This window comes from Corvus kubaryi, unplaced genomic scaffold (assembly GCF_017639235.1).
Source record: "Corvus kubaryi isolate FWS band 111438036 unplaced genomic scaffold, C.kubaryi_AGA036_p1.0 126, whole genome shotgun sequence".
Lineage (NCBI taxonomy): Eukaryota > Metazoa > Chordata > Aves > Passeriformes > Corvidae > Corvus > Corvus kubaryi.
Window position 1 is genome coordinate 2,849,375 of NW_024580661.1, and position 26,094 is coordinate 2,875,468.

At 53.2% G+C, this 26,094-nt stretch overlaps 3 protein-coding genes and 1 long non-coding RNA gene across 12 annotated transcripts in view; 3 read left to right on the forward strand and 1 right to left on the reverse strand.

The window, feature by feature from the left end:
- The window catches only part of ASCC1 (activating signal cointegrator 1 complex subunit 1), a 35,414-nt gene extending 23,183 nt beyond the window's left edge, over nucleotides 1-12,231 (reverse strand). For 2 of the 8 annotated variants that reach the window (XM_042022413.1, XM_042022458.1), the window contains exons 1-6: nucleotides 11,460-11,889; nucleotides 10,439-10,563; nucleotides 9,185-9,284; nucleotides 8,213-8,310; nucleotides 6,814-6,992; nucleotides 660-796 (exon numbers count right to left, since the gene is read on the reverse strand). In XM_042022413.1, coding sequence (XP_041878347.1) covers nucleotides 660-796; nucleotides 6,814-6,992; nucleotides 8,213-8,310; nucleotides 9,185-9,284; nucleotides 10,439-10,547 — 623 coding nt within the window. In that variant the 5' untranslated portion in view covers nucleotides 10,548-10,563; nucleotides 11,460-11,889. Of the gene's footprint in view, nucleotides 1-659; nucleotides 797-6,813; nucleotides 6,993-8,212; nucleotides 8,311-9,184; nucleotides 9,285-10,438; nucleotides 10,564-11,459; nucleotides 11,890-12,034; nucleotides 12,103-12,190 lie in introns of those variants that run through there. The other 6 variants (XM_042022424.1, XM_042022432.1, XM_042022475.1 and 3 more) reach the window with 6 other exon arrangements.
- ANAPC16 (anaphase promoting complex subunit 16) lies at nucleotides 11,971-18,413 on the forward strand. 2 transcript variants are annotated; one of them, XM_042022488.1, is made up of 4 exons: nucleotides 11,971-12,057; nucleotides 13,792-13,949; nucleotides 15,870-15,944; nucleotides 17,666-18,413. In XM_042022488.1, exons 1-4 carry the CDS (start codon nucleotides 11,999-12,001, stop codon nucleotides 17,779-17,781), a joined length of 408 nt encoding a protein of 135 aa, XP_041878422.1. In that variant the 5' UTR covers nucleotides 11,971-11,998; the 3' UTR covers nucleotides 17,782-18,413. The 2 variants fall into 2 exon arrangements, with proteins under 2 accessions (XP_041878422.1, XP_041878432.1); XM_042022498.1 differs by having other exon boundaries at nucleotides 12,003-12,122.
- On the forward strand, nucleotides 15,951-16,878 carry LOC121661884. Its single transcript, XR_006015111.1, has 2 exons — nucleotides 15,951-16,168; nucleotides 16,299-16,878. It is a non-coding gene; the product is annotated as an uncharacterized LOC121661884 (long non-coding RNA).
- A 4,975-nt stretch (nucleotides 18,414-23,388) lies between the features above and the next one.
- Nucleotides 23,389-24,903, forward strand: DDIT4 (DNA damage inducible transcript 4). The gene is made up of 2 exons (XM_042022583.1): nucleotides 23,389-23,548; nucleotides 23,789-24,903. Exons 1-2 carry the CDS (start codon nucleotides 23,452-23,454, stop codon nucleotides 24,268-24,270), a joined length of 579 nt encoding a protein of 192 aa, XP_041878517.1. The 5' UTR covers nucleotides 23,389-23,451; the 3' UTR covers nucleotides 24,271-24,903.
- Nucleotides 24,904-26,094: the final 1,191 nt, after the last annotated feature.

The window sequence follows — 26,094 nt, forward strand, 5'->3', positions numbered from 1 at the left end:
AAGGCTTTGCAGAAATAAGTAAATAAACCACTCCCTCAGGCCATCTTCAATTTCTAAGCTGAACAGAGATAAGCTAATTACGGTGTCACTGGATCACATTTGCAGCTAAAGCCCCAACATCTGCAGCTCGGTGTTAACAGGCAGCGACACAGCCGCGCTCCCAGAGCAGCACGGACCGTTTCAGACTGATTACTCACAAGGCTCCTGACGGCTTCCCTGCACACAGCTCCCCTCGTCCAGGAATGCGTGTCAAGGACACCTCAGCATTTGCTCTGAGGCAGGAGGGAAGTGCCAAAGCCCACTGCAGGCAGCGTGCAAAGGCAAGGGAGCTCGGCCCTCCCCCTGCAGCAGGTAGGGGACAGCGGCAAAAACTGCTCACGCACAGAGAACAGGGACGCACGTGAGGAAGGGAAGTGAGCAGAGCAGGTTTTCAGGGAATGCTGAGGGTTTGAGCTGAGCTACAGATGCTGTAAAGCTCTTTGTGGCTCCTCAGTGATTTCTACTACCCCATTTAAAACATTTCAGCCTTTTTCTAAATTTCTGGAGTTGAGAGAGACTACTGAGCTGCTCTTTGCTTCGCTGCCCCTTGTCAAGACAGAGTTTTTTTGCTTCCCCCTCTCTCAAGGCCTTGGTGATGACATCCCTTTCCCACCACTTACTCCACAAAGTCCTCTTTGCATCGCTGCAGGAGGTCACACGCTTTCTGGATCTCTTGTTCGTTCAGGAGCACCAGCGTCCCAAGAGTCAGGTGAAGCTTCGCAGGGTTCTGGAACAGGCTGCTGCTGACCCCGTGATCCTACAAATCAATCCATCACACACAGGTGTCTTACCTCATCCACACACACCCTGCTCCATCACAGGGATAAATACTACAGAAAACAGGTACCAAGTCACTGGCATCAATCCTTTGATCTCTGGTTGGGTCGGTAATGACGCAGAGTTGAAAACTTCCCAGGCTTTGTGAGGAAGCAGGCTCAGCCTGGCAGGGGAGGTGCAGACCCACCACAGTTGCCTGCCTGCTTTTCCATCAGAGCTGCTGAACAGCAGCCTGGAAGCTCATTGCAGCAGGCTGTAACTTGGGACCTATTGACCTGCAACACTCACTCGTACGGGCTTTTTTTGGGAGGAGACTTCCACAGCTGTCGACGCAGCAGCTGCAATCAGCAATGAACTCAGCACAAGCCAGCTCAGATTTAAAACTTAAGTCCATTTCTTGTGCAATAAAGCTGAGATCAGCTGTAGTGACAAGCTCTAAATGGTCTCTAAATCCTGTCTAAACACAGGTTGCACCTCACAACACAAGCACGGCTAATACCAGCTCTGATAATTATATTTTTTTTCTTCCCATATGCCCTATAGTTTGCTGAGATGAATTAAGTTTAAATTCCCTTTATAAGAAGAGCTGCGTGTTGCTGCTGGGGAGGAACTGTTCCCAGGTGGAGCAGTGGCTGCATTCAGCTTTAAGAAACGTGCTCTTTTGTTCTAGGATGCTTATAAAAATACCTCAAGGATGGTTAACACACCCATATTAAAACAATTATTTCCACTTAGTGGCCACTTCCCATGAATGCATTAAATAACCTCCAATTTTAACTCCAGAAGAAGCCAACCTGCCAGGCCATGGAAGCCTTTCTCCATCTGAGAAGAGCGCACCAGCTGAGAACAATAGCTTTGAAATTTCTACTGTGCCCAGAGTTTGAAATGAAACCTTTCAGATGTTTAAATGCTGCAGTATCTCAGCCTGTCAAGAGTTTAATGCCTCACGTCTCACTCAGCTTTTTTCAGGCCTAATGACCCCATCCAGACTCTTCTTTACAGCAGAGCTTATGGGCTAAACTAGGGACAAGGCAGGCTACAAAGCAGAGGCCAGGGGCTTGCTCCAGCAGCTACAGCCTGGCAAAAACCAGGGATGGCCCCATCTCACTTCTCCCTACCTTCCCCTCCCTGCAGTAAAAGCTTTGTGGCTTCCTTTAATTCACCCTGCTGTTCACATGCATGACAGGACATGATTTCTCTCTGTCAGCCTGTTTTCTCCAGTGATATCTACAGTTAGAGAATACTTGGCCCATCACAAAACAACAGCTTGGGTAACAGAAACTGGGAGAAGGTTTGATTTAACCTTGCCATGGACAACCAGCCGAGGTCACTCCCACAGAGCGCACAGATGAAGTACAGTAACAAAGCCGTTTGCAGGTCAGAAAGCCAAAGCCCTGCCCTTATTTTCTGCCCCAGCATGATTTGTGCTGTAAACATGACCCTGCCCCAAAAGCAGCATTTTCCCCTGAGGTTTTCAACACCTGAGTGTGGGCTGAGAGTTGACAAACGATGGCACATCATCTCCACGAGCCATGCTATGGCTGCTGGGGAATTTAGCAGGGAAGAGCAGTGCACAGCAAGCAGGCCAAGACCTAGATAATCTTCCTGGTTTACTCCCTAGTATTTCGGGCAGCTCCTAAAAACCCTGCTTGCACTCCCTACTCTTTCACAGGCCGGCAGATCCCACTTCTCTCACACATAAAATAGATGCTGCGTCAGAGGTAGCTCTCCCTGGAACAGCCAACGTTCCTGCGGGTGTCTCAGCAGCCCTTCCTGGCTGGATACTGCTCACTAGGATGCAAAAAGGCTGGAACCCAATTATTTGCCTCATGGGAACCTGCCCTATCGCTTCTCTAAAAATTTACTGTTCAAACCTGGGCTTTCTAAGGATGTGCTGAGAGGCAGGAAGAATAATCCCTTTCTGCACCATCCATATGTGATGACTGTCCTTTTTAGCTTATGCCTCTCCCTGACACTGCCCTGTCACGCTCAAAAAAACCCAACTCATTTCCACTCAGTCATTTCTTCTCCCTCCTGCTACCAAAGACTTTTACCTCTGCTCTCCTTCTTTAGAAGGAACACAGAAAGGGTTTTACCTGGGGTCTTCAACTCTTTGCAAAGCCCAAGCACACTGTTCCTCCAAATCTAAGACCCTGTAGTAGGGAAACCATAAACCACAACACACTTCAGCCTTTCTACATGACAAGGCAAGGGATCAAACTCCTTAGCTCTTCTGCCCTGGCTGTGTCCTCTCTACTGTTTTAAGAGCTCCCAATGTTTGCAGACAGCTTTATGTTTTCTGGGGTTTTTTTCCTTAAGAGCAGGATACTGCATGCCAGCTATATGCCCTCTGCCACCCTGATCCACAAACAAAGGAGCAATCCAGGAAGACAGCATTTGCACAGGATTGACTGAAGAGCTACAGGCTCAAAAACCCTCCCACTTTCTGTCCCTTCCACTGTGAGATATAATACCTCATTAGCAATGTTTGATATTTACAGGTTGCCATATATTACAGCAATGTTTCTTTTCCCTGCTACATCTGCAGCCTGTTCAGCCTGCAAACGCTGCGTTTGCACAGCTCTCAAAGACCCAACTGTGATTTTTCACAGCAATGTTACTGCAAAGTCTCTTCCCTTTTCCACCTGCGTGCTCAGACAGACGTCTCAGTTCTCCTCACTCCGACACCTACACGACTATGAGGGGAGACTTCCAAGGTCATCCAGTGATCCGGACCTCCCACTGCACCACATCAGTGATGAGCCTGTCCAGGTGAGCCACCTCCCCATATTTATATTAAATTAACATTAAAAAGCCTCCCCTCAGCCCCGCTTAATTTGCCTGGCAGCCCTGTCTGTACAGCATGAACAACACCTGAAGTGTTTTGTAGTTCGGCACAAGGTTTATCCTCTAAAAGCTTTTAAAGACACCCACAAAAAAAACTTAGAAAGCATATACCCACCAACATAATGCTATAAAATATAAATGAATGGTTGTCATGGTAACTGCTTCAGAGAGAAATAGAATCCCTCACAAATGCTCAATGGCCAGAAGAGATACACACACACACACCCCCCCCCCCCACCTCCCCACACCCACCCCTGGTCCCTTCCTTACCATTATTACCCCTCATTCAAAGGCTGCAGTTTACCCAGTTTTGCGATGTTTTGTACCAGGAAGAGAAGCGCTCCGCTTCTGTCACTGAAAACTATTCAGATTTCCTCAAGTATTCCGAGAAATCCCATTGCTTAGGACAAATCTGTAAGCTCTCTTATTGCTCTGCGAGGCACAGTTTTGAATTACTGTTTTTCATTACTGATGTGCTTTCTAGCAGACCCTGCTGTGAGATAAAGTGGTATTAGAGTGGCATTACCTGCTGGAGGAGTGATTGAGAGACGCACGGGGCAGCAATGTACTCCTCCAACTAACAGGAGCAATAAATATATCTAGAAACCCTTTTGCTAGTACCAGGAGAAGGAAGCACAGAAAAATAGAGCACTACATATTCCTAGGCTACACATATGCAACCCCCTGAATACCTGTTACTGACTGAATTCTACATTTCAAACCGAAAATTGAAACCCTAGAGCTGATGTAAGTGATGCCAGGAACATTTCAGGCCCTTACAGGACTTGGAGCTGTCCAGGCACAGAACAAAAACTGCAGGACAGACAGAAGGTCAGGCAGGAGGAGGAAAGATGAACATGGCCAGTACCTGCTCTCAGCACTTCTCTGACCAAGGCTGGATTGCTGCAGTTTTCTGAGACAAGGAGCATGTGAAGGTTCGCAGATGTTCCCAGGCAGCTCCTTCCAAATGTGACTGACAACACTTGGAAAAAGCACAAAGTCTGTGACCATGTTTTTAAGAGGATGGCAGACACCCCACTTCTCCCAGAGCTGCAAGCTGACATTTACGAGTGAGCAAGAGAGCAACAATGTGACAGACAAGAGCAGGACGGGTTTGGAGAACAAGTAAGATCATCAGGGGAAGGCTGGGCCAATGGAGGGCTGCAGAGATGTAACCCACCCAGGAGGCCGGAAAAATGAGTGCTCTGCAGGGAGAAGGGCTGGTCCCGTGTCAGTCTGTTGTGCTGCAGGATTGAAAACACTGGAGAAGAGCACAAACAACAGCATTGCCTGCAAAGATGGATAAAACACACATCCTAGAAATGTGACACTGAAAGGACTTAGAAAGGTCCTTAGAAGACTCATCCAACACCAGGGCAGCCTGGAAGCTAGAACCCAGCAAGAAGTATGGGATAGACTGAGGTTACTGCAGCAGACGGGGTCACAGGGAGGGACAAGAGAGATCCATGGGACCTGCTGGCAGACAGCTAGAGGAGGACAACGAGAAAGAGGTGGATCAAATACACAGAGTCCAGGATGCCAAGTCTTCAGGCAGAGCAGGGCCAGATCTCCAGGAAGACCAAGGACTGCAGCAGCCATAAGCCCAGGTAGAGGGGGACAAAGGGCAAGAGAAACACCACACTGAAAGCAGCAGCCTCAATCCAGAGCCAATGGCACGAGCAGCCTCTACGGAGCCCTGTGCAGGTCACCAGCCCCTCAAAGAGCTGCTTCTCTCACAGCACCTTTGGTGTGTCCCACACAAGGACTGGCACTAGAAACCAACAGAGGGAGTCAGGCCATCACTGACGCCAGCCCGAGGTCCAGGTCTGGCACTCTCTGTCCCGCCAACACCTCCCCAGGCTAATGTTTCCATCCCCCTGCCCGCAAGGCATTCCTTTAATCAAGGTGAGCTTTAATAAAAGTAGTGCTGCTGGCTAATGGGAGAGATCATCCTCCTAGCCCAAAGGAAAGGTTCTCCTGGCATTGCACTGCCTGATCCCTGGATCTGTTGGCCAATTTCAGTTGTATTTAATGTCAGGTGATAGAAAGCTCCTAAGATGTCATGGAATTAAGCAGCTGGGAGGAGAACAGGAGCTTAAATCCCGACTGCCAGAAAAGACAAGACTGCAAAGTCAGCTCAGATCTGCTCTTGGAGATGAAACAACTGACATGCAAGTGACCATGAGAACTTGAGCAAGAACTCATGTCTCCCCAGTTATCAGATAATTCACACCCATGGCATGAAGACATAGGAAACTAAACTTCTTAAGCTGTGCTATCTGCAAGATTGTATTTTCCCCTTAGCAAGGCGCCAGCAGAAGCGATGGACGTGAAAGTGAAGAGTATTAGCCCACAGAGCCCTGCAGTGTGTCTGCAACACAACCTGCAGCAGTCACAGAGACCTCTCTCCTGCCTAGGGATGTCCTCCAGCACACCCAGAGGACATGGCAATTCAAGAACACCATTCTCTCTCCTCAGCCTAGCCCTGTGCACTGACACACCACTTTTGTCAGACCAGAAGCATGCTAAAATAAACCAGGGAATGCAGAGCTTTCCCTTCATTTTCCTCATTTCCCTATGCCTAACTATTTCCTGCTCCTCCCAACACAAGATCTGAAGGCAAGTAGGAGTGCTGTCAGCACCAAGTCTCCTGGGGAAGAAGGGAAGTGATGAGATTTGCAGGATGGCATGTGCTACCAAGTCATTTCTCGCTCAGCTCTGGCAATGACGCCCATCTTCCTTCACTGTCAGGAGCCAAAAGAAAAGTGAAACAGAAGCAGCAGCAAATTTGTGATTTCCTACCTGGTTTCATGGTTATGTAAAAATCATACAAAATGTAGACAGGTCCACTACATTATTTAGTGACTTTCCTATTAAAAACAAAAAGCCCAATCCTCTTTTGAAAGGTAGATATCCTCCCATCTAGAAAAATCTCTACTAACAATTTACTAAGCAAGCCATTCCACTTTTCAGAAAATTTCACAAAAGCACTCAACAAATTCACAGCAGATCCACCAACTTAAGTAAAAGGCATGTTAAAAATGCATTCCTAGGAAGTAGAAAAGAATAAGGCCTTCAAGGAAAATGCCAAAGAGCTCTCTCAATAAATGAAACAGCACTCTGCACTCTAATCCTGACGTGGATCCCTACCTTTGAGCACTTCTCCAGCACCTCCTCCTTGAACTGCAGGAACCTCTGCTGGATGGCGGGCTGGTTAAGAGCGAAGGACAGGAAGTGTGTGAAGGGCTGCTTCTTACGGAAGCTGTCCAGAAGCACATCGATCCGTGTTCGGGCAGAGGTGACCCCACTCCGGTGCTGCCCAGTGATCACTGCAGGGAAACATAGCAACACCTCTCTGCTTTCCTGGAGCTCTCTGCTTTTAGCCCCAGGCTCCTGAGGAAGCAGCAGAAATCAAAACCCCCAACCATGCACTGAAAAACCTGCCAGACTCCCTGCTTGACTTAAAATGCCTGACACAGCTGTCCTTTCCTCTGCAAAGACAGGATGATGCCACCAAAAGCATCCCTCTGCCGTCCGGAAAGCCAGCTCTGAGGGCCTAAAAATACAGTAACTGAGAGCCCATCAATTCAGAGGCCCTTCAGATTTCTAGAGCATGATTTCAAGTTTTCATATAGGCAGTCCGAGTGAAAAAGCCAAGGAAATCGATCAAGGATCAAGATGGTCCGTGCCATTTGTGCACCACACAGAGAACACTTGAGCTTGACAGGAAAGAACAGCAAGGAGAAGACTTTCCTCGGCTCCCCATTGTTACGTGCTTTCAGCATCTCTCAACCTTCCTAACAGTCCTTCACAGCTCTTCGGAAGAAGTCAAGACCCACTCCTTGAGAAGCACCACCATGTTCCTGTGTAGCATCACAGTGGGATCCTCCCAGCACTTCCTCCTCATAGCTCTGTCACAAACAGCACTGCACACCGTGCCAGTAATCTCTGGAGCATGCCCTAAGGAACCCTCCAAATACCCACTCTGGCAGAACCCACACGGGTCAGCCCTGATGAGCAATGTCTCCTTCCTTTTTAAGTCCCTGGAAGTGATGAGAGGGAACATATGTTACAAGAAGCCCTGCTCTCACTGTTGGGATCTAGTGACAGCACCAGAAAGTCAGGAATGTAATCTAAACCCTTCTCATATTAAAGCACATGCTGATGTTTATTTCCTACACAGATAAACATGGCATTTCTCTGAATGCTTATTTCAGTTTCTTATTGATGGAATACTATTTTAAAAGCAAAACTAAAAAAAATACAACACATTCAGGACCCAAGTTCTCAAGCCAGTCATTTAAGGCCCAGAGGAGACTTTTTCAAAAAAACAACAAAAAAACCCCTGACACTGTTTTATAAAGATTTATAGACAATAGAAATAAACTCAGAAGAAAAGTGAAGTGACTTTCCCAGGGCCAAAAGGTGAGTCAGTGCTGTGCAGAAGTAAAAATTAAAGGGAAAACATCTCCTGTACCCTCTCCCTGCTTAAATTGTGTTTGTGCAAGAGCAGATAAAAGCACGTCCATTTTATGTGTATTCTACTCACCAATTTCTCCTTCCACTCCAGGCTTGGGAATGCTGATGGAGGTTCGAGTCTCTGCTTCTAGCCTCTTCTTGGTTTCCCCTTTCTTCCCAATGATGTACCTGGAGGCATAAAGTGCAAGAGTTTCCCTCACACAGTGACACTGAGCCACACTCCATCCATCACGTGTGTCCAGACGCGGACCCTCTGTGCTGGAGGGATGCACACACACACAGCTTCATGTGCAGGACCACATCCAGGCACAGAGGTGATTCCCAGGACTTCACACGTGTCCAGCCTGGGACAATGTTGAGCTGTGGCTCACAACTGGTTTAAGTTAAAGTAAGTCAGCTGGTCCATGACAGCTCTGCTCAGCAGCCACTTCATCAGCTGGGTTCTCTCTTTTCCCATTATCCCAGCTGAGGAAGAAATAAGGGCTCTTTTTCTGCTCTTTGCTTTGCTTAAGGTAGTCATTTGCCAGCATCCAAATACACAATGGACCACTTTTCCTTCTCTGTATTTCAGCAAAACTATTCAACTAATAAAACTGTCATAAATAACTAAAGAGAGCTTTGAACACTACAGGTTTCCCAGTAAACAAGAGACTGGAGTCAATAGCCAATTCCAGTCATGTGTGCTTTCTTTGAAAGCTTTCACAAACTCCCCCTGCCTGGCTGCTCACTCCAGTTCTTCCTCCCCTGCCTTCTCCCACCCTCCCTGATGCTTTTATGTTCAAGGGAAGAGATGCTCAAAGACTCTCCTGCCAGCCAGCAAGCACCACCTGCCATCCCTGCCACGGGGATGGTGAGGAGTTAAGCGAGGCCCAGCTGCACTACAAAGGCATTGCCAATTTCCCCTTCCCGAACACTCAAACCCGGAGCACGGGACACATTCCAGAGATCTGGCGCTCACCCCAACCCCAAAAACGAAATATTTTGTGCTCAACTTCTTCCCCAGCTGACAGCAAATTAAATAAACCAAGGCACACAGGCTCACTTGTATAAGGGGCTGGGAACCTCCACCCGGCACTGGAAGCCTCGCTCAGTCTCCTCCACCACAAAGGCACCGCAGGGTTCATCCGCACAGTCACCGGGGCCTACCAGGAAAACCACATCAGACCCTGCACAACCTCTGCAAAGTTTGGCAGTGCTTTATGTAGGACAACAGTCTCCTCCCAGCCTTCTCCCGAGGTTACATGAAGGAAGGAACGGGCTCCTCTCTGCTGTGGATAACTGCTTTTTATTTATCACCGTACTACCAGCTCAAGAACACATAATGACTGCTTCTAAATCCGGCCAGCTGGGAGGCGCAGGAAACAGGTAGTTACAGCCCAGGTTTTTTCTCAGCTGGAGTTTGTGCAATTCCCACACAGTGGGAATGGTCCCTTCTGGCAGCCAAAGCAGAAATTTAAGGTCGCAGGAGAACACGGATAAAAGGTGAGGATAGTTTTGGTCCAAGGGTTCAGGCCAGTGATTTAGAAACAGCCTCAGAGGAATAGATGCAGCTTTCATCCACGGGCCATTCAGTCATGCACGGATCAAACAGAACATCCAGAAAGAAGCCATGCTTCCTATCCCCTTTCCAACGCAAACAGGGATGAATTTGGATGGAGAACACCTTGTTAAAGCTTAGTGCAACCCACTGAAAGGCAAGGTGGGAGGAGAAACAGGACACGACTGCCACATTCCCATTTGAAAAGTAACACTGGAGCTTTTCTGTGCTCACAACAACTCACACACAGCTACAACAAACATACAGGCAGAAAGGCAAAGTAAAACACACCAGGACAGGAAGAATTTTGTCCCCAAAATAGGTAACACCTTCCAAAAGCTGCACTGTAGAAGGCCAGTTCTTAAAGGCACAAAAATTGCAAGGACAGAGGGTCTTTAGCAAGCAGCTTCCATACCTACCACATCTGCAAATAATCATGCTAAGGAAAAGAAAGAAATCTGGGAAAAACGGATCTACAGAGCCAATCTGCTTTTCCCTTTTCCCAGAGACCTTCCACAATCAGCAAGCAAACCCAACAGTCAGCAGCACAGTCAGCCAACCCATTTGGGGTAACTGGGATTGCTTCCACTTTGGGCAGCAGGATCATCAGGGACCAGCGCCAAGCCTTTTTCTCCCTCTTGAACACCTCAGCCCACCACACGGGCTGGTCTCTGTGCTCATGAAGAGATCACAGACGACACTGAGAGCTCCCTGGGTCCCCAGTGTTGATGTTTACACCTCCTGAGCATCCCTCCTTACCTGCATAGAAGTCCTCCTCCTCCTCGCGTGGGAAGGCCTGCTCTTGGACGAGATTTTTCCGGTACACTCGCCCCCCAATCCTTATCAGGGGGGGCCGCAGCACGTCCATCCTGCTCCTCCTCCTACTGCAACGACAAGGACAGCTTTGCTAACTCAGGCCAAGGAAAAGCAAACTTTGCTGTTTCCTTGCAGACTGGACTGGGAGGGACCTTAAAGCTCAGCTTGTTCCAGCTCCCTGCCATGAGCAGGGACGCCTTCCACTATCCCAGGCAGTGCTGCTCTGATGGGGCAGCCACAGCTTCTCTGGGCACCCTGTGCCAGGGCTTCACCATCCTCACAGGGGAACAATTCCTTTCTAACACCCAATCTAAACCTCCCCTCCCTGAGCTAAAAGCTCCTCTGTGTAGAGTCTTCAGGAAGGCAATACCTCCTCAAACCTTACATGTCTCAGTCAAAGAGTAATTTAACGAGAAGCCACAAGTACGTAAATCACAATCAAGTGAAAACAGGAAATGTAAGCAGTGTAAGGTATGTAACTCCAAAACTCACAGGTTTCAGCTAAAGCTCACTGTAACCTCAGCCAGTGTGTCATTTCATTGTTTCTTTGGGCTTTAGCTGGCACCGAGTTAAAAATGTTTCGAGTGGAGAACATTTAATGGTGCTAAGGCAAAGAGCTGGCAGTGTTCTGTCAGAGACTTTGTATCTTCAGCACTTGAATTTCTATGTTCTCTGGTGTGGTTAATTTAATATTGGTTGTCGCGATTTTAAAACAGAATCTGTTACTCAGCAAATATAGTTTCCACCAAAAAATTCACCTTTGTCAGACGGTTTACCCGTCCACTGCAACTTAACAGGAAAAAATTAAGAGCTTGCTTTTCAAGTAACTAAGATCTTACACTAGATATATTACACAGAGTGACATCAGGTTCAGAGGGTTAATACTTCTCCCCTCAGTTCAAGCCCCACCTTCTGAAATGACTCCCAACCACCTGAACTTACACTAAAAATAAAAAACACTTACACTGAAATAAAAGTAATAATTCCTGTAGCTCAAGGGAGGAAGTGCAGAGGTAAACTGTGCACAAAAACCGAGTAAGCCATGAAAAAATCACTCGCTGGGGCTTTTGTTTCCACGCAGGCTTTTTGGGGGGTTATGTTTTTAACACATTGTTGTCACAATTTCTTGACACAGGACTTCTGAAAAGCGAGCAGCGACAGCGGGAAGTACAACGCAGCTGGGGCTGCAGCCTTACGGCAGGACTCGGCTCCTGAGGGGAGGACCCAGAGGGGCCGCCGGCAGCCCCACGAGAACCAACTCCGGGCCACCCGGGGAGGGCGGCAGGGGCACCTGCAGGGCCCGCACCGCCTAAATTCCCGGGGCGCCGAGGATCGTGAAGCAACCGAACCGCTCGGCTTTACGTTCACACCCCTGCGGGAAGGCAAAGGGAGCAGCAAAGCATCCCCATCCCCTCCGCCGCCCCCGCCGCCATTTCCTTCCCACTCACCCCCGCCCCGCTCCCCTCACGCGTCCCGCCGGAAGTGGCGCGCGCCCGCCCCATCATGCACCGCGCGCGCGGCCACGCGCGCCACCCGCACCAAGCCGCCGTCCGGGCGCCCAGGTGAAGGAGAGAGGGTTGGGGACGGGACCGGGCAGCAGCGGCGGGAGGCGCCGGCGGCCCGGAAGGTGAAGGGCGATGGGATGAGCGAACGGGGAGGGCGGAGGCTGCGGCGGCGCGCGGGCTCCGCACTCACCGGGAAGCGGCTCGGAGGGGCCATGGGCGGGAGGGCGGGGGGAGGCGTGGCCGGAGGGGGCGTGGCCTCGCCGGGGCGGGCGCGCGGGCAATGGGGCTCGGCCCCCCCGCCAAGATGGCGGCTCCTGAGGCGCCTGAGGCGTTGGCTGGAGGTTGCTGTAACAGGCCCAGGCAGCGCCCTGACCCGCCGCCTCCTCTCCTCTGTGTTTGTTTAAAATAAACCCCCTGCAGCCACACTTAGGAATGTGTCGGGTCTGCGAGCCCTGGCTGGCAGAGTTTCAGCGCAAACCGTCGTCACACCTCCCTTGCGAGTGGGGAGCTGCACCTGAGGTTTTGCTGAGGGAGGTGTTGCAGGGTGTAGCATAGCAAAAATAAAAATTTGTTTTATGCAGGCGTTTTTCTTCACGGCCCGTAAGCCCCTAGCCTCCTGTGAGCTGCTGTGTCCTGTATTACACACAGTAAATTAAAACAACCTTGAGCACTCCTGGAGAAACTTACTTACATGGGATGGAGGAACAGGACAAAGGGAACGGCTAGATGGCATATTAGGAAGAAATTATTCCCTGTGAGCCCCTGGCACAGGTTTTCCAGAGAAGCTGTGGCTGTCTCATCCCTGGAAGTGTCCAAGGCCAGGTTGAATGAGGCTTGAATCAAGCTGGGATAGTGGAAGGTGTTCCTGCCCATGGCAGGGGGTGGAATGAGATGAGCTTTAAGGTCTTAAAACCCCATTTTCTCCACAAAATCCTCTGGTGCTTTCCAAGGGCACTGTCTGTGTGCCCTATAGAGCCTGCAGAAGTGCACTAAATACGATAACAGAAATGAATGAAATGGGCAGGATAATTTGGAAGTGCTTATAAGTATTTGGAGGAGCAGCAAGTGCTGTCACTGATAAGTGCCAAGTGACACCTTTTTTACTATCAGAGAGGCACATGATGAATTTTAAGTCCCATGTCGTGACAAACATACAGCCAGTACCTCTTAAACTGGCAATACCTGAGGATCCATCTGCCTGTGCAGCACAATTCCAGCTGCCTCTTGCACCGTCTCTTCTCAGCCTTGTTTTTAAGTCAAATACGGTGTTTTAAAGGCAAAAGCATGTCTGGAGTGATGCAGAAAGCAGCTGCTGCAAGTTAGGCACGGCGTGGCTCCGTGCAGGATGTGGCGCTGGAACTGGCAGTCCCGCAGCCTTCCAGGTTTTATGAGGCAGCAGGACTTCTGTGTTTGTGCTCCTGGAAACAAGTGGGGAAAAAAGAAACCCTGCCTTTTTATGACCCTGGGGAGCAGGACAAGTGCCAAGGCAGCTAAAGGCCGGTGAATTCAGGCCAGCAACCTGTACCTCGTTATTTTTGTGCACGCCCTGGATGAATTCCCAGGGGAATTCCGAGGGGTAGGAGCGGGGGTTACCTTCAATTTCAGGGTGTGACAGCTCTGTGCCCATCCCCGCAGTGGGCACAGGCAGCTCTCCCACACACACAAGGCAGCCTGGACGCTCTGAGGCAGCAGAGGCGGCTCCATCCTCGGAGACGTGTGGCCGCTGGCTCTGCGCCCCGGGGAACTCCGAGACGCCCTTCCTAACTCAGGCTCTGCTCTTTGTCCTCCCAGGCTGGGCCGGGGTGCAATGGCAGCCTCCTCCTCGTCCTCCTCCGCCGGCGGAGTCAGTGGCAGCTCTGTGACAGGGTCGGGGTTCAGCGTTTCGGACCTGGCGCCGCCCCGGAAAGCCCTCTTCACTTATCCCAAAGGAGCCGGGGAGATGCTGGAAGGTGATTGCTCCTGCCCTTCTCCTTCCCTGCTCCTCCTCCAAGTTGCTGAACTTGGCACCCTACTGGCAAAAGCTGGAGGTAGAAAGGAAGCACCAGGGCTTGCTTGGTCCCAGCTTTCCCACCAGTTGTTCATGAGGAAGTGATTTTTCTGGCAGTCACCTGCTTTTTAGCTCCATGACAATACTTCAGACCGGGAAGCATCTCCCTGAAAGGGAACATGACGGTGTTAATTGCTCATTGTTAGCTAATCCTTTGATGTCTGGCAGGGATTACTGCGGAGATAGCTGAGACAGGAGTATTTTTCTTGGCAGAAGTAGTAATTTTCTTGGTTTGGGTTGGATTTGACCGGGTTAGTCCAGGAGGCAGCTTGTCTTCCTGCCTGCTCGCATCTGGGTGCCCAAGCCCTGCCACCGACTTTGTCGTAGCTCTGGGTGAGGGAGGAAGGGCAGGTCCTCCGGGTGGCAGGGTTAAACCAGGGTCTCTCTGTCTGCTCCCCTTGAACTTCCCTTGTCACCGTGGGATGGCTGGGACCGAGGCTGGAGTGTCCCTGTGGCAGCACAGGGCAGCTGGGAACTGATGGCTGCGCCGCTGAAGGGTTGTTTTTATTACACATTAGAGCCCATATGCCAGGCTATGGAAGTAATTATGACTAAAGGTTTGCTCACAGAACTTAACGAGCCTTCAAAACAAATTAAAATAATGAAGCACTTCATGTTACCAAATAGACAGGCAGCTGTTCCTCCTGAGAGCCACTCGGCAGGACAGACAGGGAGTCAGAGGAGAGAATCCAACATTTAGGTTGGAAAAGGCCTCCAAGACCATTGAGTCCAACCTGTGACCGATCCCCACCTCGTCAGCACCACGAGAGCACTGAATGCCAAATCCAGTTGTTCCTTGGACACCCCCAGGGACAGTGACTCCACCAGTGACTACCTGGACAGCCCCTTCCAATGTTTTCCATGAAAAAATCCTTCCTGATGTCTCCAGGATATATTTGGGGCAGCACTTGCGCAAGGAACCTCTGAGCATGGTGAAACTCCATCTCTTCCCTGGGGTTCATCTTTGGATTAGATTTTTCCAGAGTTCTGTCTTTGAAACTGCTCTCTACATTGTTCTGGCACAGAGCTTTGAATGGATTGTGCTTTGGGCTGACCTCTTTACCAGGAGGAACACAGCAGTTCACCTGCTCTGGGTGGCAGCAACAACCAAACGCTGTCCCTGTTGCAGGAAGCACTAGGTTGGCTTTTTAGTTTCTGACACAAAAGGTGTTACACCCATTCTTTCATCAGGCAGCTGCCAGTGGAGAGGCTGCAGTTTCCTCTTCAAATACCCCCACTGACTGACTGATTTTTGTTGCTACTTTAACGATCTCACTTGTTTCTAAATAAAACCGTAGGTATTTTGGGGTTTTTTAGAAGGAAGCAGTATAAACTATGCAGTGCTTGGCACACGATTAGCTATGTTTTCCAGATTGCTGTATTTCTGAGTCATTTGTGTGATCAATTACTGGACTTGGATGGCAAGATACACATTGTTTGAAATTCTTTATGTAGGGTTATGGTCTGAGCCTGTGGGAAATCCTAAAGCATTCTAAGGACACAAGCATTGGAGCCCTGAGGGAATCAGAGATTGCTGTAACATTACCTGGCTTCTCCTTAGCTTAACTTCTATTTAAAATGGACTAAAATTGCTTGTCAGAGGGGATGTTACAGAATTCCAGCCAGGATGTCTTCCCAGGTAGCACCACTGCCAACCAAAGCCCTGTGCGGGGTCACAGGGGCTGTGCTCAGCGCAGGGAAAAGTGTCGGAACGACGCAAGGGGGAACCCACACCTCTAACATAAAAATAGGAGGTCAGGGACACTGAGGGCTGCTCAGCCTTAAATTCTGGGTTTCAACCATCTCCTTTTTCTGTTTACAGATGGCTCTGAGAGGTTCCTCTGCGAGTCTGTGTTCAGCTTTCAGGTTGCATCAACATTAAAGCAAGTGAAGCATGGTAAGCACCGAGCGCCGGCCGCGCGTCACTCGGGGAAGGCGGCGGGGGCAAAGCCTGACCTGCTCTCGGGTGCCAACCACAAGAAAGCAGAGTGAACGCTAAGTCAGGCCAGCACTGAGTCCCTTTGCAAGCCCTATGCAAAGCACCGGGAGCCCAGAGAGGCTGGGTGGGAACCGGCTGTGCCTCCCGAAGCTTGTTTTTCCGTGGCGGTGTGGCACCGCGAGGTGAGGCCGGAGGAGGAGGTTCTGGGCAGGAAACGCCCACGCTCTGATCTCGGCCCAGCGCTGATTGTCTCTCTGGCCTGGGGCAAAGAGACGCTCCATTCCACCTTTGTTTCTCTTGTGGCACTGGCAGGGTCAAGTGAGGCTTCCAGAGGCACTCAAGAGGCAGCCACGCGTGGCGTGGCGTGGCGTGGCGTGGCGTGGCGTGGCGTGGCGTGGCGTGGCGTGGCGTGGCGTGGCGTGACTCCACTCTCTGCCTCCCCAGGGAGCAGCCTGATGTCCTGTTTGAACCTCTGCCTCCCTGCTGGGCCCTTTGCCCTCGCCCAGGTGCCTGTGACCCAGTGATGGGCTTGGCTGCATCACAGCTTCAGTTCTCACAGAGCCCAGCAGCAGCTCCTGTCTCTGCTTGAGGGTCACATCCTTTCTGGTCCCCGCCTCTTGTCAGCCAGAATGGTACTTCCACCTGTTGTCTCAGAGTGGAGAGGTTTCCTGTCCTCCTCCGGTTGTGGGGGAGTGCACCAGTTTGCAAGGCTGTGATCCTGTATGTCTGCAGAAAGCAAGGCTGAACTTCAGAGCCATTGTTCCCACAGCTCTGCTGTGGCTGCAGCTACCAGGGGCTGCCACACAACCCGGCACCCTGATAGACACCAGCCTTTGGAACTGCAGAGCACCTCCCGGTTCTCTCCCTGTAAGAAAGGCGAAGGGCTTAAAAAGATCGAGGTCATCATTTTTTGGCTTGTTTGTTTGACAGTTCCCAAAAGGGTGCAGGAGGTGGAGTGAGAACAGTCCCTCTTAAAAGCACCCACTGCTGCAGTCAGCATAAATCACACACAGTTTATGTTACGCCTCTTGCTTTCTCCAAGAGGCTGCAGTGAGTTTACAGCACTGTTAGACTTCCAGCAGAGCTGGGAGAAGGGGTATTCCCATCTCTGCACCACTGCAGCTCATTTAAGTGAAAATGGACCCTGTGTGCCCAACATACAACTGGTTAAAAGTAAACCTGAGAGGAAGATGTTGTCTGGGGGATCTCCAGGACCTTCCTCTCGTTAGCAAGCTCTGGTTGCAGAGCCTTTCTGCCACACTCACCCAGGTCCTCCTCTGAGGACCTTCATTAAAAGCACAGTTCCTCCTGCTGCACCCAGCTCCACCGTGGGCTGACCAAGCCCTCTCTGAACTTCTCTGTTCTACTGCACTATAAATATTTATGCTTTATGAAATGAGCTTCATCCTGTTTTCACCCCCATACGTTAATGGGCCTGATGTTTCCCTGTTAGGACTTGAATGTACATGGCACGGGCAGGGATGGGTAAACACACACTGGGGCAGAAAAGCCTGTCCCTGCTTTCTCTTCACTGTTTGCATGGAGTGGGTTTGGATTCAAATGAGCTCCGTGGGTTTTATTCTGCCCTGCTCCTCACTGACAGCTGGGAATTTGCATCTAATTGGAAGGTTTAATTGCGCTGCCACTGCAAACCACAGTTACCTTTGAACTCCTCACAGATCAACAAGTCACAAGGATGGAAAAACTTGCCGGTCTGGTGGAAGAGCTGGAGGCAGATGAGTGGAGGTACAAGCCAATAGAGCAGCTCCTGGGATTCACTCCCTCCTCGGGCTGAGCATGTCTGGATCACTGCTGTCATGGAGCAGAAGAAAAACATTCCCTGGCCTGGCTTCAAAACACCCCCCATTTATCAGATGCTGACAGCTGCATCGGCAGGATGGGGCTTTGGGGTTTTTTTGAGAGGGGATCCCCCCGTAAAGCTGCCAATAAACGGAAATGACGGGATTCTATAGGTCCTTACAGGCTGGCAGGGCTTGGTTTCTGTAAGTTAGAAGGCAGGATCAGCTGTACAGCCCTTGGAGAATCTCCGTATCGTTTACAGAGGAGGGCACACGGACAGTGTGGCTGCGGGGAGGGCGACCCTGTAACTCGGGCTGGGCTCCTGCTGGAGCGCGGCCGGAGCGCTGGGCGAGCGGGGAAACCCTCTGGAGCAAATGCCAGGAACACTCCTCAGCCCCAGCCGTCCTTCTGGGGAATGGACACGAACTGGCCCGGCAGCGGGTGAGGGGCCAGGCGATGCCACCTCCTCCAGCAGTGCCTCAGGCCTTGCCCAGGCTGTTCCCTCTTCATCTCCATTGCTCTGGTAGTGCTGGCAGGACTCTGCTCTATCTTTAATACCCTGAAACTTTGTCCTCTTTGTTCTGTATTAGATTTCCCTGTAACAATAAAATAACTGTGTCTTTGAAACTCTTTATCTGGTCTGATGAGGGAAACAATCAGCTGTTTGGGAGTAAAGGAGGTTTAGCGAAGCTCAGAGGCAGCTCGACTGTCACAGTGGTAGACTGAAGTTCAATATGAGAGGAACCAAACTATGCTCAAAAGTGCCTTGATTTAAGTCAGATTTTAATCCTGGTTTAACTCAGCCAGAGGAGAAGAACCTGGTTTAAAACCATCCATTTTAATCATCTTGTTTTTCGGTTGTACTTCACTTCTGTTCTTGGAGGGAACTGGATTTCCATGTTCTGGCGTAACCATTTCAACATGTTGATTTTCCATGGATGAGAGCCTTGGCCCCACAGCTCTGCTGGCCAGCAGGGGGTAGGAGCAGCACCGTATGCAAGCAATTATTTGATTTACTGTTCCAGATGCCTAATTTTTCAATTTTCAACATCTTACTTACGAGACGATTGTATTTTTTACTCCCTATTTCAGCCCAGCCACATCTGGATTGAAACAGATTAACTGGAATCCATTCCCATTTTAGATCACCAGCAATTAGCTAAAACTAAGGGGGAAAAGTATACAGCCACCTTCTGTGTTTGTTGCTGTTAATAAATTAGTTCCAGTACCAGAGTCAGCTTTGGGCAATCCAGAGCCCCACGCTGCCCGATCTGCACATGAAGCCGCAATTCCAGCTCCGTGGAAATTCACCGCACGCCTGCTGGAGCGGGGCAGGGGCGTTCTCACGTAGGGCTGCAGCTCAGCTGAGACGTGTCCCACGCTGGCCACCGCGGCCCCGGCCCCGGCCCCAGCCCGGAAAACCTCCTCCCCAGCCTTGGAGAGCTGCCAGGCCCTGCTCTGCGGGGGCCTCCTGCATAGTCAGCGGCTCCGCGGCCAGGAGCGCTCTAAGCGTGACGGCAGGCGGGATTCAAACTCCATCCCAGATGGGCTTGCTTGGGAAAGAAGGGAGCGCTTCAACCCTCCACTTTTTTGTTTGCTTGGTGGCATCTATTTTTAATCCTGCTTACTCCAGCCACCTAAATCTACCTTGGCCAAACCTGCCAGAAATCCTCACCCCATATCATTGTGGGGTTTAGCAACGGAGCAGCAGATCCCCCAATCCCCCTCGCTCACACCCGGTCCCCCCTACTCGCTGACCCAGCACAGTCAGGCACAGAAAGAGCTTTTCTTTTTTGCTGCTCAACTTGGGAAACTTTTCCACCCTGCCAGCCCTCTTGGGATGCCAGGGGCTTGGCGCCTGCAGCTCTGCCCACGGGATGCAATGCCCCAGCATTGCCCAGACTTCCCTGTCCAGATCCAAAACATGGCAGGGCTGATCCACCTCGCCCTCCTCCCATTCCTTGTTTTCCAGCGGTTTCTTGTGCTGGGACAGAGCAGGAGCAGGGAACGTCCCCAGCTCTGTGCTGTACATGGTGTGTTTGTATGTGTGCCCAGCACCAAAATAGACACATGTGTGAGAGCCATTGAGAGGAAGTGAAAAGTTCACCCTGTACAGTACTACGAATGCAAAAACATGTTGTTGGCCGTTCCCTCCTCCCTCTCAGTAAACACTTTATGTAAGGCAGGGAGAACTGGAGGGATCTGTATGGGCAAAAACCCTCCATGCTCCCCCTCCTCCAAACCCAGGTTTTCCCTGGCAGCTGGAAATTCCCAAGCCAACCTATTTCCTGCTTTGCAGATCAGTGGGGCTGCGTCGGCAGTGGATATTTCTCCTTGGGGTTTGGAAGCCCCGTTGCCCCCTCTGCCCGGGGGTCTCAGGAGCTCGGGGGCCGTTCGGAGGCTGCAGCTGGGCGCGGAGCACAGGGGGGAGGGAGCCCGGCAGCTGCCAGAAAAAGTTGATGCGGGGAGGGGAGGGAAAATAGAAAAAGAGCCGAACAAAGAGCCTCGTTCAGGGCTGCTGGTTGGTTTTCCTGTGGGTGCTTGCAGCAGAACGTTATGTACCGGCACAAGCCCCGCTCACACCTCCCCTCCCCGGCTCCTCTCGCCGCTGGCCACAGCCCCAACGCCGGCCACGGCGCCAAGGCACACGCTCGCCTCGCTGCCCGGGCAGGCTGCCCGCCAGGGAGGGCCTCTCCCAACATCAAGGATGCAGCAGTGTGGGGCAGTACCCCCAGAAACACCCTCTCCCATCTTCTCCCCCAAAAGCACCCAAGGGGAGATGAGTTTCACGGCCCACACCCTGCGAACGACACAGTGCCGACCCAGCACTCAGGCTGGCACTCGGCATCTCAGCTGCCAAAACCTGTCCACCGCCCTCCTGGGTGCACGTTCCTTGTTTCTCCGCCCGGCTCCTGCAGCTGCTTGTCCCAGGGGCAAGAGATGAGCCCGGAAGGTTTAGCTGTGGCACAGACCTGCCCAGCCAGCAGCACGCCGGGACCTGCCACCACGTCCCACGCAGCCAAAGCTCACCTGTCAGAGCTGGCCACGGGCTCGGAGGACGCAGGGTCACCCCTCATGTGCCCGTCACCCCCTGCCACAACCAGGGACCCAGTGTGAGGGACACCCACCCCACCAGGCACTTAAGGGGCTCAGTAAAAACCATGGCCTCAGCCCCTTTGTTACTTGGACACAGAGGATCCCACCGGTGTCTGTGCCAACCCAGTGTGCCAAAACAGTGTGTAAATTTACCTAAAAGCAACTTCTTGGGCCACAGAGCTGCTGGAAAAAACACAAAGCCAGGGACTCCTCCACAGCAGCAGCCCATGGGGCAGGAATTTGCCCCCCACCGCACAGGGGGCACAGTTTGCACCCGACGTGAGCCAGGGCACTCACTGAGCCCCTCAGCACATCTCCTCCTTTCCTCCTCCTCTTCCTCCTCCTCCTTCTTCCCAGCCCCCTCCCCCTGCAGCCTGCAAAAGCGCTGAGCTCAGCACATCCCGGGCAGGGGCCCAGCCAAGGACCCTCCCCAATGCCAGCCGCTCCCCCTGGCTCCTGCTTAACCCTTTGCAAAGCCAGGCTGGAAATCAGAACGATCAACTAAATCTCATCACAGAAGGGGACAGGCACAGCTGGCTGGGAACAGACTGTCCAGAAAGCCTCAATCTCTCTCTGCTCTCCCAGAAAGGACAGCAGGTCAGGGGGAAAGACACGCTGCTTGTCCACAGAAACCACGCTGGGTTTACTGCCAGCAGCAGGACCAGGGGAGGGGAAGTGCAGGGATTGCCAACACTGTAGCTAAAACTTTACTTTCCGGCCCAAAACCATTCCTAGAGGCCCTGCTGCAGAGGAGCAGCCTGGATCTCAGCCTCTTTTGGGAAGCAGAAGGAGCTGCCAGCCCCACATTGCCTCCCCTCCCAGCTGGATTATTTTATTGCAGGGATCAAAAATTACATTTCCCTTTAAAACTTGCCATCACACCAGAGCTGCTTGCTCCGCTGCCTACCAGGAGATGTTATGGCAAAGAAAGAAAAATATTTATGCTTGGCTCCAGAATTTCAGCGTATTTTTAGCAAGGCGCCTTCCCTGTGGTCCTTTACCTCTTTTTTTGTTTATTTGCTGCTTTCCCCCTGCTTTGACCCCCTAAAACCAGCAGATCCTCATCTATTTTCAGCCTCGCCCAGCCGACATTTGTACCAAGGATGACGTGGTGGCTGTGGGGAGAAAGAACCCACGAGGTACATTTTGTGAAAAACAGGATCCCAAGCACCATCCAGCTGTTTTCAAGCACGAGTGTGCAAATATTGAGGTGTATTTTTAACAGCTGGGGTTGGGGGTTGTTCATTTTTTTGTCCCAAAAAGCAGAGGAGTAGTTCTGCAAGCTGCAGGCGCAAGCCAGGACTTGTTCCCAACTCCCCATGCATCTCCTCTGCTCCCTGGGATGCTACCCACTCCCCCAGCCTGGACTTCCATGCCCAAAATGCTGATGGATTCAAGCTTTGACCCCTAGAAAGCAGCTACAGCTACTGGTGGGGTGCCCAGGCCCTCTGCACCCTTTGGGTGGGAGGTCACAGGCAGTGGGTGGGGGACCCACGCCCCTTGCTCCTGGCCGCCGTGTGCTCTCCACCGTCGCCGGGCTCTTATCAATCTGGCTAGGGAAGGACAGGACCCAAGATAGGTCCCGGGGTGACTTCAGAGTGTGCTCAGCCCCTCCGATAAAGCCGCAGGCAGCGCAGCGGGAGGACAAACAAAGCCCTTTATCTCCAGTTCGGCTCCTTGCGCTCCTCAGAGCCTGGCTTTGGAAAGGTCACGTACGGGGGCCGGCCCGCAGGACCCGCGGCTGCGGGGGACGCGCGGCCAGGGCGGAGGGCGCGGGGCTGGCCCGTGCCCGGTTCGGGAGACACCCGGGAAGGCAGATGGGGGTTACCGCCAGCCTGGCACGGATGGAGCAAAGCTCCATCCCACAGCCCCCAGCCCCCAGCCTGGCCGTGCCCTGCCCCGGCCAGCCTGATCTTCAGCAAGTCTCACTCCACCATCCCCTCCTGCCTTGGGGAAGCGGGACGAGGCCAGCGGGTGGGCAGCGGGCTCGCGCGTGGGCTCCCGGTGTGGCCTGTCCCCGCTGCAGGGCTCAGCCCGTGCCGGGGCAGCAGGGCCCGGCCGTGCCGGTGCCACCACGCACACAGCCCCTGGAAGACGAGGCCGATTAAGACCTAACCCATAGGGAAACCCTCGCTGGTTTCCCAGCCCAGGGAGGGCTCGGGGACCCCGGGGACACGGCGGGTGCCCCCTTCCCCACCGGAACGTGATGCGTGTGTCCGAGCCACGGGCTGGCCCTGGGGGTGCGGGGGCTCTCCGGGCCCAGGGGGAGGGGGGGTCAGGGGCCGGGGGAGCCCCAGGAGCCCGGGCCGGGCCCTGACGCAACCGCGGCTCCCGTTTGCAGGGCCCGGGGCAGCGCCGGGGCCAGCGGGCGTGGCCTGCGGGGAGGGGCGCGGCCTCCCCGCTGTCGCCGGGCAGGAGAGACGCCGCGGACGTGCCCCGCGCTGCCATTGGCGGACGTGGGGAGGGGGCGTGGCCCACCGTGCCGCCCCTATATAAGGGCGGGGCGCGGGCAGGGTGGGCAGAGCAGCGGCGGAGCCGGGGCCGGGGTCTTTTCCGTGCATCCGCATCCATGCCTGGGCTGTGGGAGCGGCTGGCCGGCGGCGAGCGGGGCCGCCTGGAGACCTCCGACTGCGAGTCGCTGGGCAGCGCCTCCGGCTCGGAGGGAGGTGAGTGTGGGTCCCTGAAGAGCTGGAGGATTGATGAGGGTCCCTGGGTGGAGGGGGTGGTTGTGCTGTGCCAAGCTCCTGTTAACACCCCCAAAAAGCTTGGATCGGTGTCCCAGAACCATGAGCCCCCCAGCACATCCCTGTTGCATCCCTAAACCCTTGGGATCGGTGTCTCCCACACCCATGGGACCCCCAGCCCACCCTTGCCCCGGTGCTGACCTGCCTCTGTTCCCTCCGCAGATGCCGAGTACGCCGAGGGGGTCTCCCTGCCGGACATGGACCTGGAGCTGCTGCACGACCCCGAGGATGAGCTGCTGTGCGCCAATCTGATGGACGTGGTGCAGGCCACGCTGGGCCGGGCCCCACTGGGCGCCAAGCGCTGCTCCCGGCTCCTGATGCCGGCCCAGCTCCAGGAGCAGGTGCGGACGGAGCTGCTGCGCCTGGCGTGCAGCGAACCCTGCGGGCTGCGTGGGGCCCTCCTCGACCTGTGCGTGGAGCACGGCAAGGCCTGCCACGACGTGGGGCACATCGCCGCCGACCCCGCCGTGGTGCCCACCTTCCAGCTCACCCTGGTGCTCCGGCTGGACTCCCGCCTCTGGCCCAAGATCCAGGGACTCTTCGCCTCGGGGCCGGCCTTCGCGCCGCTGAAGCTGAGCACGGGCTTCAGGGTGATCAAGAAGAAGCTGTACAGCTCCGAGCAGCTGCTCATCGAGGAGTGCTGATGGGCCGGGCCGCAGGAGCCACTTCCCAAGTGCTTTGGAAGAGCCGGGCAGAGCGTGGCGGCTCCAGGCAGCTGCTGTAGTTTAGGTTAGGCTGGAGTAGGGCTGTAGGTGGAAGTAGTTTGGGCAGGCTGAGATCCCCGTGGGGGCCTGCCCGTGCCGGGACATCCCTGGCGTGGAGCAGCCGGCACTCAGGCCGAGGTCCCTTCGCGCCGTCGATGATTGTGGGACGATCCCGGCGACCGCGCTCCCAGAGGCGGCAGCGGGGCTGCTGGAGGGGTGCTGGTCTCCTGATGGCTGATCAATCATGGGGGACTTTTGTAACAAGGATTGTAATCAATGGGGTCTCAGGGGGAGGGGGAGTGTGGGAGTGAGTGACCGCCGAGGGGTCTGGATCAAAGGCAAACCCCAGCGCTGGCAGAGGTCTGGAATTGTGTCTTTGATCACGAGAGCGGTGGGAGAGGGGTGCGTGAGGTGCCACAGGGCCGGAGGGCAGGACCCCTGGCCCTGACACGCTGGGGGCACTTCGTTGGTTACAGTTTACACTCATACACTTGATGTTCAAGTGCGAGAATTCCTATGCAATCGTGTCGGGTGGTTTTTTACTTTTCTAATAAAACTTGTCTTGATTGATAACCCACCATCTCTCTGTCGTCACTTCTGCTGGGGGAGGGATGATGCAACCACTGGTTTGAAATTCCCTGCTGGCACCCTTGGGAAGCCTTTCCCTGTCAGGGCAGCCCCTGCGGTGGGAGCTGGATGTTTTGGGAATGGTGGGGAATCCCGCTGCGCCCACTCCTAAGGGGAGCCACGGGGCTGTGACTCAGGGGGGCTGAGTCAGGCCCCTGAGCCTGCTCATACCCAGGGAGGGGCACCCCAGCACCCCAGCGAGGGGCTGCTGCTCCTGCCACGGCGGGAAAGGTGGGCAGAAACCCAGAAGAACGGGCTCAGACTGGGACTGAGGGACAGGAGCAGGAGGGTCACACGTGCCGGGGGGAGCACACCCCAGCCCCAAACACACTCTGCAACACTGAGGCCAATTACCCAAACCTGCAATTAGAGGCCTCGGGGAAGAGGCTTTCACTCAAGGATAATTAAGCTGCTTGGCAAACAAGAAGCCTGTGGAAGGTGTGGGGGGATAAAACCAACCTGAAAAACCATTTCTTTTCTTTTTTTAAATTCCTCTGTGGCCAAACTTTTTGATGAGAATTTTCACCATAAAAACCTTGCTTTTGACACGAATGCCCCATAACCAGAGTGTTGGGAGCAGAGATTGCTCACTGGTGTAAATACCACCTTGGAGCAGTCAAGACAACAAGCAGTGCTAGGCTGGCACAGTGGGAAATGCACCTTTACAACACCCACATTCTGCAAAGAGAGGGGGGTTTCCCCTTAAAATTCTGGGGTCTGGAGCATTTCTCAAAGGGTCACGTGCCAGAGCATCCTCCCTTCATGTGAGCAGCCTCCCCTGTGGGGTCATCCAGCACAAAACCACCCCTGGAGACACTGAGAGGGGTAGAAAGGGAGCTCCAAACCCGAAGTTCCTTGGCCAGGGTGGAAGCAGTGCCAGCCCAGGCTGGAAGCAGCACGTCGATCCCAGGGCACAGCCGGAGATTTACAGCGCGGTGATGGCAGCAGCGCCGGTGGCTCAGCTGGGGCTCTGCCCTCAGCCCTGCTGAGGCATCCTGAGTCTGGGAGTGGTATTTATAGCTCCATAAATACGTGGATTTTCAAATATCGAGCTCCTAAGGGGGTGGCCCTGCTCCTGTGCTGCCAGCAGCAGCGTGATCCCCCCTCGTCCTACACCAGCCACTCCCAGGGAAGGCG

Bases quoted from the DNA above. Each gene is read 5' to 3' on its own strand.
- DDIT4 (XM_042022583.1), top strand. From the start codon at position 23,452: ATGCCTGGGCTGTGGGAGCGGCTGGCCGGCGGCGAGCGGGGCCGCCTG. The intron at 23,549-23,788 runs GTGAGTGTGGGT...TTCCCTCCGCAG, and splicing joins CGCCTCCGGCTCGGAGGGAG to ATGCCGAGTACGCCGAGGGG.
- ANAPC16 (XM_042022488.1), top strand. From the start codon at position 11,999: ATGCACCGCGCGCGCGGCCACGCGCGCCACCCGCACCAAGCCGCCGTC. The intron at 12,058-13,791 runs GTGAAGGAGAGA...TTGTCCTCCCAG, and splicing joins GCCGCCGTCCGGGCGCCCAG to GCTGGGCCGGGGTGCAATGG. The intron at 13,950-15,869 runs GTGATTGCTCCT...TTCTGTTTACAG, and splicing joins AGCCGGGGAGATGCTGGAAG to ATGGCTCTGAGAGGTTCCTC.